At 44.9% G+C, this 8,984-nt stretch overlaps 1 protein-coding gene across 1 annotated transcript; it reads right to left on the bottom strand.

Annotated features, from left to right (window-relative positions):
* Window positions 1-1,132: 1,132 nt before the first annotated feature.
* On the bottom strand, window positions 1,133-8,683 carry LOC310832393 (6-pyruvoyl tetrahydrobiopterin synthase-like). The gene is made up of 6 exons (XM_083714180.1): window positions 8,524-8,683; window positions 4,557-4,630; window positions 3,912-3,934; window positions 3,204-3,260; window positions 2,504-2,574; window positions 1,133-1,467 (listed from the first exon to the last, which is right to left on the bottom strand). Exons 1-6 carry the CDS (start codon window positions 8,619-8,621, stop codon window positions 1,344-1,346), a joined length of 447 nt encoding a protein of 148 aa, XP_083570306.1. The 5' UTR covers window positions 8,622-8,683; the 3' UTR covers window positions 1,133-1,343.
* Between the last annotated feature and the right edge of the window lie 301 nt (window positions 8,684-8,984).

The raw sequence follows: 8,984 nt of genomic DNA, 5'->3' as shown, positions 1-8,984 counted from the left end.
ACACCTGCTTATTCCTTCTCTCTTTTCCAGTCACGTTGCTAATGGCACTGTGCATGGTAAGACACTGGCTGCGTATACACCATGCATTTAAAGGACTTCCCCAGGAATCCTGAGAAATGTAGTTCGTTACAGATTCTGGGAACTGCAGTGCTGTGAAGGGTGAACGACAGTTCCCTAGATTCTCGGGAATGCTTTTCATGTATTCACATGCAGAAATTCTGGGTTGGAAATGCCTTTTGGGCATTAAGCAAACTGAACTGTTTCCCCGATAGACGACCTCCCCGCCCCCCCCATAACACACTGTTCATAAGCTTCATAGCCCTAGAAATGATAGATGTTCTTTTTTCCTTTGGTTTGTTCAATAATACCTCAGCTCAGCAGCTTGGGCTGAATGTATTGTGCTAACAATCCTGGCATCGTGAAATTGCCCATTTAACCTTATGCAGGGTGATGCATCTTAACGGAGGATGATTAGCAGTCGGATTATGAGCTGGCTTTATAAGGATAACACAATCACTGCTGGGGTATAAAGTTGTATGGGCTCCATCACTTGGTCATCAGAGAAGCCCCACCTGACAGCCTTTTGCATGTGGTCCACTTGCAGAGGCAGAAGATTATATCCAATGCTAGTCCTTTTCAAAGCAGGCCTGTTGGATTTAGTGAAACTCGGGGTTCATCCATACTTCTGATTGTCCCATGTTTCCCCCCCTGCTTGTCCCATGCTTTTTTGGTCTGAGCAGTTTTCCATTTGCCCGGCCACTTTCCCTGGGAAAACCTGCTCTTTAGCACTGAATCAGAGCAAATGTCAATCTGCAGAAACCCTGGTTGACGTTTGCTCCACTTTAGCGGTAAAGATTGGGTTTCCGTAAGGGGAAGTGCCAGGACAAGCAGAAGTCTAGATGAGTCCTCAGCCATGCCCATTAGCTTCAATGGGTTGACTCTGAGTCGGACCAGCATTGGCTCCAACCCAGGATTCTTGCATCTCTTCGCACCCAGAGCTTAGCAATGGAGCCAGTCTTGTATTCAGCAGCCAGCCTTTACGCATGTGAACTTTCTTAATGTAGTGGACTATCCCCTTGCTGGATAATGCTGTGATGAAGAATGAGATTACACACATGTCACAACGTCAACGTGGCTTTTGCAGATCTTTTTAACCAACAGATTAAACAAAGCTGCAATACTGCAGTAAAAGGCCCTGGAGGCATCTCTTCACTGTAGACACAGAATAGTTTGCAAATGTTCTGAGAAGGGGTTTTGTCACATTAAATAAACAATGAGTGTTAATACAATATATGGGAGAATAACTCTCCTAGCCACCCCTCCTCCTTGTTCCTTGTGGATTTTTAGTCCCCCTTGTATACAATAAAATTTCTGTCGGATTCATAGACCTTGACTTTGTGCAGGCATCCATCTGGTAGGATTTTTTCAAGGTTCTTCCATATGTACACGGCTAAGTTCTCTGTTGTGCTGGAGGAAGAGCAGAGAGGTTGATATGGAAAAGGAAGAGACTTCATAATATAGGTTTTTCCGCACAAAGGTAGCGCTGCCTTCAAACCTGCCTTTCTTTACCCCTGTTTCTTCTCGCCCATGACTTCAATCAAATCTGTGTATATTCTACTCTGATGTAACCTTAGTCTGGATAAGGCACAGGATGTCTCAGGGCAGACCCGCTCCAAATATTTAAACACACATTTAAAGCACATGGCTTCTTCCCCCAGAGAATCCTGGGAACTGTTGTTTGTGAAATGTACTTGGAATTGTAGCTCTCTTTGTGCATGGGAAAACTACAGCTCCCATGATTCTTTTGGGGATGTGGGGAAAAATGGGGCCACCATCTTCCAGGCCGCGCCCACATGACCTGCATAAGAAGGCTTTTTCCAAGCATGGTGGACAAAATTGGGAATTTGGGGGAGCCGCGTGAGATCACGTCCCGAAACCGTGCCCAAAATGGCTGCCATGCTCACGCGGGGAAACCAGGATGTCCTGGTTTTTCTGGATTATCCAGGACAGTTGTGGGTTATGTATATGTATGGTGTGGATCTTCTCTCAGACCTCAGGCTGTGACAAACTTACACAAGCCAGGCATGCTCTGTGCACCTCTGTGCCAGCTTTCTGGAAAAGGGAGCAACCAGTCTGCTTTTTGCTGTACTTGAGGGTCACTTATGCAGCTGACCAGCAATTGGCTCTCCAGGACCTAGTTCAGCAGCAGCCATGTGACATAAAGGAGCCAATCGGAATCCCAATGGTCCTATAATATGGAAACCTCTGGTCTAGTCCTTTAATCTGAGCAACTTGTTTCTAGAGTAACAGCATCAAGTTAAAAGGCGAAAGATTTATACGATCTGAAGAGAAACCAGCCACCTCTAGCCTGTGGGTCCAATGAGGCTGTTTCCCCAAAACCAGGACCATGACCCACATCTGACATCGTATATGGATGCAAGTCTCCTGCACTCTTTACAAATGTGGGCAGTGGAGACTGCACACAAACTTAACAGCTACCCACCTCGCAACGCTGGCAAAAAAATCAACATCCTGGTCAAGGTTCTTGTGGTCTAGCGGATCCATAATGGCTTCCTGAAAATAAGAGCAAAGATCTGGTTGGGAACAGGGATTGTGAAGTTCTAAACCAGGGGTCAGCAAACTTTTTTTGGAGGGGGCCGGTTCACCGTCCCCCAGAAGTAAACGTAGTAGAGGGGGCTTCTCTCATTCCCCCTCCCCTCCCCCTGCCTACCTATGCTGCTGCAAAGCCGCTCATCCCGCCACTGCTGTCACCAACCTCTGCCACTCGTGGCACTGTGCGCTGCCAACTGCGTCTCCTGTGCCTGCCCTTGAGAGCGGCAGAGGCTGGCGGCGGCGGCGGGATGAGTAGCCTGAGAAGGCTGGCTGACTTTGGAGAGGCGCTGCCCAAAATGGCGCTCAGCCCAGCCCAGCCCCCTTCCTCCACTATGCAGGACGGGGAGAAGGGTGGGGAGAGGGAGGGAGGAGGCGCCGTGGTGTGTGAGAGGGAGAGGGGGGGAAATGGCACTGAAAACAAAATGGCGGCACTGGGAAAAAATTAAGGGAAAAAATTAACAAACAGAATTGCTGATCATGGCATGCCCGCGGGCCAGATCCTGAGGGCAATTGGGCCTGATCTGGCCCGCGGTCCGTTTGCCGACTCGTGTTCTAAACTTTGCCTCTGAGGTTCATAACTCTGGAATTACCTTCATATATTCCTGAAGCTTGTAAATATTCATGAACATTCCACTGATGGGGTCAATCTGTAAGACAAGTTAAATAATAGCAATAGTAATAATGGTGATGATTTTATACCAGGTATTTGTATATCATTTAATATTCAGAATTTCTGGTGCTGTGCATACAAGAACATTAATTTTTTGTTTCTAAAAATGACATCAATAATAACTTTATTTTTTAACCCTTGGAGTGTTCAGAGGACAGGACTTTGAACTGCTCTTGAATACTACTAACTATGATAATACTATTAACAACAATGGTGGGGGGGGATCAATGCTAGGAACTATCACAAGGGGTTATGATTGGATAAATGCATGGAGAAGAGATTTATCAATGGCTATTGGCTTAAAATGGAACCTCCATTTGCAGATGCAGACTATCTCTAAATATCAGGTACTAGGGACAAACAACAGGGGAAAGACATGGTCATTGTGCTCTGCTTATATGTGACCTATAAGGCATTGGGTTGGTCAAATGGTTGGAAACAGACGACTGAGCTGGATGGAACTGGTTCTGATCCTGCAAGGCGGCTTCTAGTCAAGATCCTACAGGAGTCAGTGGTGAATTGAAACATGGCAGCAGCATATCTCAAGTGCTGCTGAGAATCTCAGACTCTTGGTAAAAGCACAAAACCTGTTTTCAAAATAAAGAGCAATGAAAGAAAAACGACCCACCTTTCCACATATGGTCACTGTCACTGCAAAGGAAAAAGAAGAAACCGTGAGAGAGGGAAGTTTGTTAGCATTAATTGCAGACCCAATTCAGTACCACAAGGTGGTAGCAAAGAGTTGGGTACAGCACATCTCTTGCTGAAACACATAATCTCCTCTGCAATGAGGGAAAATACAGGCATGAGGGTGGGGGGAGTGGTAAAGCTCTCCCACTTGCAAGCTTTAGTGCTGCCCCACCTCCAGAAAACATTGAAAATGAGCACGTCAGAGAGAACTAGCCTGATGTGCTGCTACATTTCCGCATGCAAGGTCTCCCCTCTTCCCCAACAGAAGAGCATTCAAGTGTGCAGCCCCAATGGGGCACAGTCCTGGGGAATCTGACCACTCAATTTTGCCAGCTGAAGCTGAGTACACATTGCTGGATTCTAAGCCCCTGGTAAGAAAAATCTCCATTTGGATTCCAGCAGGAAAAACACTGAGCAGGGTCTCTTCCCACCGGAAAGAGGAATGCCATTCAAAGCTTTGTCACCGCTCCCCTTCCCCTGTTTGCCTGTAGAAGAATTTGCTCCAGTCTTTACATGGAGGTAGTATGTATCATCATCATCATCATCATCATCATCAATGCTAGAAAGGCTCACCATTCTTTACCTTTATAGTTATGCCCGTGGCTCTGATTGCATTTCCCAAACAGCTTCCTATTCGCCTCCTCATTCAGAGATTTGCTGTAAGACAGTGGGTGAGGGTTGAGAAAAAGAAGCAGCCAACAGGAATAAGATGAAAACAGCAAGAGAGGCAATCTAACTGCAGATGGGAACAGAGAAGGAAGCCTTTTGTACACGGAGACTGTGTCTATTGTCAGTGACTAGCAAGGATAACTCAAAATGGACCTTCAAAGGATCCATTACTTCTGAAACAGCCCTTATTTTTTTAAAAAACTGAGCCATACCCAACCCGGCTTCTTTGCAGCTATTTGTAAGTCTTCTTTGTTTTATTATTACATTTAAACCTCACTTTTTCCTCCAAGGAGCTCAAGGGTGGCATTCACGGTTATCCTTCCTCTCACTTTTATCCTCACAACAATGCTGCAATGTCATTGGCTAGACTGAGAGAGACTTTATAAGAGCCTGGATTATAGAGTCCAGTACTTCTATAATCAGGGACATGGGTGGCGCTGTTGGTTAAACCACAGAGTCTAGGGCTTGCTGATCAGAAGGTCGGCGGTTCGAATCCCCGCAACGGAGTGAGCTCCCGTTGCTCGGTCCCTGCTCCTGCCAACCTAGCAGTTCGAAAGCACATCAAAGTGCAAGTAGATAAATAGGTACCACTCTGGGGGGAAGGTAAATGGTGTTTCCATGTGCTGCTCTGGTTCGCCAGAAGCGGCTTAGTCATCCTGGCCACATGACCCGGAAGCTGTACACTGGCTCCCTTGGCCAGTAAAGAGAGATGAGCGCCGCAACCCCAGAGTCGGCCACGACTGGACCTAATGGTCAGGGGTCCCTTTACCTTTTCCTTTACTTACTTCTATAATCACCATAACTCTTGTGCCACCTCTACATTCGGTGATGATTCCTGATTCTGCTGAGCCCTATCCAGCCCAGTTAACAAAAATCATAATGCCAAATTATTGCTGTTGCGGATGGTTGCTGGACCTATATTGCATGCAGCTGCCCTTTGCATAGATCAGGGAGGAGCAAGCTTCCAGCATCTCTCTTGACGTTTTCTTCAAACTCCGAGACCCACAAACTGGATGCAAAACACTCTCAGAACAAAAGGACAGGGCCTCTGAGCACATGCTTAGCCCAGGAATTTGCTTTCAGTTCCAGAACTGAGCACAAGGCCGTTATACCCTGAGCGTTCTTCATCACATCTGCATAATTTAGAAGGGGAAAAAAGAACCTTTCTCTTGTAGGAATGCCAGCAATTTTAACAGAAGAAACATGATAACTTTAAAACAAAAAGAGCAACGAAAATCCATAGCCACTTGACCTTGACAATAAGGATATTCCATCAATGCTGTTTTAAATGTCTATATTAATAGAGGAAGGTACGTATAGTTAAAGCTATGGTTTTCCCAGTAGTGATGTATGGAAGTGAGAGCTGGACCATAAAGAAGGCTGATTGCCGAAGAATTGATGCTTTTGAATTATGGTGCTGGAGGAGACTCTTGAGAGTCCCATGGACTGCAAGAAGATCAAACCTATCCATTCTTAAGGAAATCAGACCCGAGCGCTCACTGGAAGGACAGATCGTGAAGCTGAGGCTCCAATACTTTGGCCACCTCATGAGAAGAGAAGACTCCCTGGAAAAGACCCTGATGTTGGGAAAGATGGAGGGCACAAGGAGAAGGGGACGGCAGAGGATGAGATGGTTGGACAGTGTTCTCGAAGCTACCAGCATGAGTTTGACCAAACTGCGGGAGGCAGTGGAAGACAGGAGTGCCTGGCGTGCTCTGGTCCATGGGGTCACGAAGAGTCGGACATGACTAAACGACTAAACAACAACAACAATTAATAGAGGCAGTCCAAGAAAACAGCCAGCTGGATCAGACCAGTGGCCCATCTAGTCCAGCATCTTGTTCTTACAATGGCCAACCAGATGGCTGTTGTGAAACAACTGGAAGTCCAAGTCCTTGTTGTTTATCTCTGGCAAGTCCTCAGAGATCTACCAGTAAATTCTGATCTACTTCGTCACCAACTCTGGAGAGAAATAGCACGCCTCGTACCATTTGCCTTTTGCTGCCTTTTGCTGTGTGTGTGTGTGTGTGTGTGTGTGTGTGTGTGTGTGTAATGCAGCTCTTCATTTATACGAGCTTTTATTCACAAAAACATTTTCTACAATAAATCTTTTAATCTGTCTTCCAGGTGCCGCAATACTCTTGTTATATGCATGTGTGTTTTGCAAGAGATACTCAAATGTCCCCCTCTGGAATACGTCCTCTCAACTCAGGTGGGAGGCTCTGTCTGCAATCTAAGCAGCATTAGCTACAACAATCACGTTGCCTTTCCCCCAAGTACAAATAATTTCTTATTCATTCTTCCCCAGAACTCGAGTTGCTATCTTACATATACCAACCCCAGTTCCTGTGCCTTTAACTGTGAATATTAGTAGGTGGGAGAAATGCTTTTTTTCTGGGCCATGAGAAGCTTTGCCAGTTGGCAACCTTTCCCAGAACTCTGTTTGTCAGTATATACTGACACTCTGTAGCCCAGTGGTTAGGGAATCTGTTCTTCATGTAGAAAATCACAGGTTCAGTCCCCAACACCTCCAAGTCAGATAATGATAATAATAATACTGTAATAATAATAATAATTTATTACTTATTATTTATGCCCCACCCATCTGGCTGGGTTTCCCCAGCCACACTGGGCAGCTCCCAACAGAATTAAAAGCACAATACAACATCAAACATTAAAAACTTCCCTAAGCAGGGCTGCCTTCAGATGTCTTCTAAAAGTCAGATAGTTGTTTATTTCCTTGACATCTGATGGGAGGGTGTTCTACAGAGGCGGCACCACTATCGAGAAGGTCCTCTGCCTGGCTTAAAGCTGACTTGGACAAAAGTGTCCATTTTCCTTCTAGTGCCATCATTGATGAAATCCTCTTTCCACTGGAGACAGAAAACTATGACATAACCTCCAAACTTTCTCCGAAGAAAATATCGATGTCCTATCCTATTATTATTATTATTATTATTATTATTATTATTATTATTATTATTATATTCTTTATACCACACCCATCTGATTGGCGGCTTCCAACATATATAAAAGCATAATAAATAATAATAAAGCATTAAATGTTAAAAAACTTCCCTATACAAGGCTGCCGTCAGATGTCTTCAAAAGGTATAATAATAATAATAATAATAATAATAATAATAATAATAATATTTTAATATTCCGCCCTCCCCTGCCAAGACTGTGCTCAGGGCAGCTAACACTGAATATAAATACAATCAAATCAAATCAAAACAAAACAGTTACTTATCTCCTTGGCTTGGGGGTCACATAACTCTATACCCTCCAATATTTCTCCAATGAAAATAGGAACGTCCTAAGGAAGAGTGGGACATTCTGGGATCAAATCAGAAACCAGGATGGCTTCTGTAAGTCCGGGACTGTCCCTGGAAAAGAGGGACACTTCTGAACCTCCTTAGACATCCTTTCTCACCTTTGTTGCAGGATGGGGCAGGTCATACAGGGGAAAGTGGGGAGAGCTAGAATGCATTAGGAAACCCAACGCTTCATATTGCATAGCTGAGATAAAGGTTACAGATGAGTCTCTTTCCTGAACTTGGGAAGGAAACTGCTGCAATAACACCCATCGTTCTTACCCTGCAGACCAAAACTGGTCAACAATTGCCCTTTGGCTCTATTTGGCCTTTGAACTATATGAGTATCAGAGATGCTATCTTGGGCAACTGGTTCCTTATGTCCGGAGAATTGTAGGTACAGGAAATACTCACTAGAATCCATTGGATAGCCAGTGTTCCGAGAGGTTGCACATCTATGCCTCCTTTCAGGGATGGGGTAATTGTGGGCTCTTTGGTCACCTATGAATTCGAAACATGTTTTTTTCCTCTCAACCCTCCACCCTCCCTCTTCCCCGTTGTTACCTGTTCAGCCTATGGGCGGCTGCAAATGTTTCGGTGCGAGAAAGGAAGGTCATCTTGCCTGCGGTGTTCGGCTTGCTATCTTTCGCCACACGCTCCATTGTTAACAGAGGGTTGGTAGCTGAGCTGCCGTTAAAAGCGGGAAACCTTCATGCTGGGCCCAAATAAATATATCCACAAGTTGTCATGTGGTGGATGGTAGACTGGCCAATCAGATGCAAATTGTTCGTCAGACAGCGTATCTCCTGGCCTAGATTTCTTTACACAGAACAACCATCAGCATTGTTTTTTGTTTTGCATCAATTAACTCAGCGTATTTCCTTCTTGATGAAAGCCATGGTTTAATGGAATATATATATATATATATATAATAGTCAAGGCTCACGTGGATTTGGGTTGGAATTTTTTGGAAAAGGACATTGTTTCACAGGGTGAGTGCAGGGATAAGGACATTTCTCCTAACT

Source organism: Podarcis gaigeae (assembly GCF_964106915.1).
Source record: "Podarcis gaigeae genome assembly, chromosome: 15".
NCBI lineage: Eukaryota > Metazoa > Chordata > Lepidosauria > Squamata > Lacertidae > Podarcis > Podarcis gaigeae.
Note: the sequence above shows the minus strand (reverse complement) of the source record. Positions and strands in the feature narration are given on the sequence as shown.

What these genes read in the sequence shown, in the direction of transcription:
- LOC310832393 (XM_083714180.1), bottom strand. Translation starts at nt 8,621, where the DNA reads ATGGAGCGTGTGGCGAAAGATAGCAAGCCGAACACCGCAGGCAAGATG. An exon ending in CAGTGACCATATGTGGAAAG is followed by an intron (nt 3,261 to 3,911) that starts GTGGGTCGTTTT and finishes CTTGTCTTACAG; the next exon opens with ATTGACCCCATCAGTGGAAT. An exon ending in AGCTTCAGGAATATATGAAG is followed by an intron (nt 2,575 to 3,203) that starts GTAATTCCAGAG and finishes TCTTATTTTCAG; the next exon opens with GAAGCCATTATGGATCCGCT.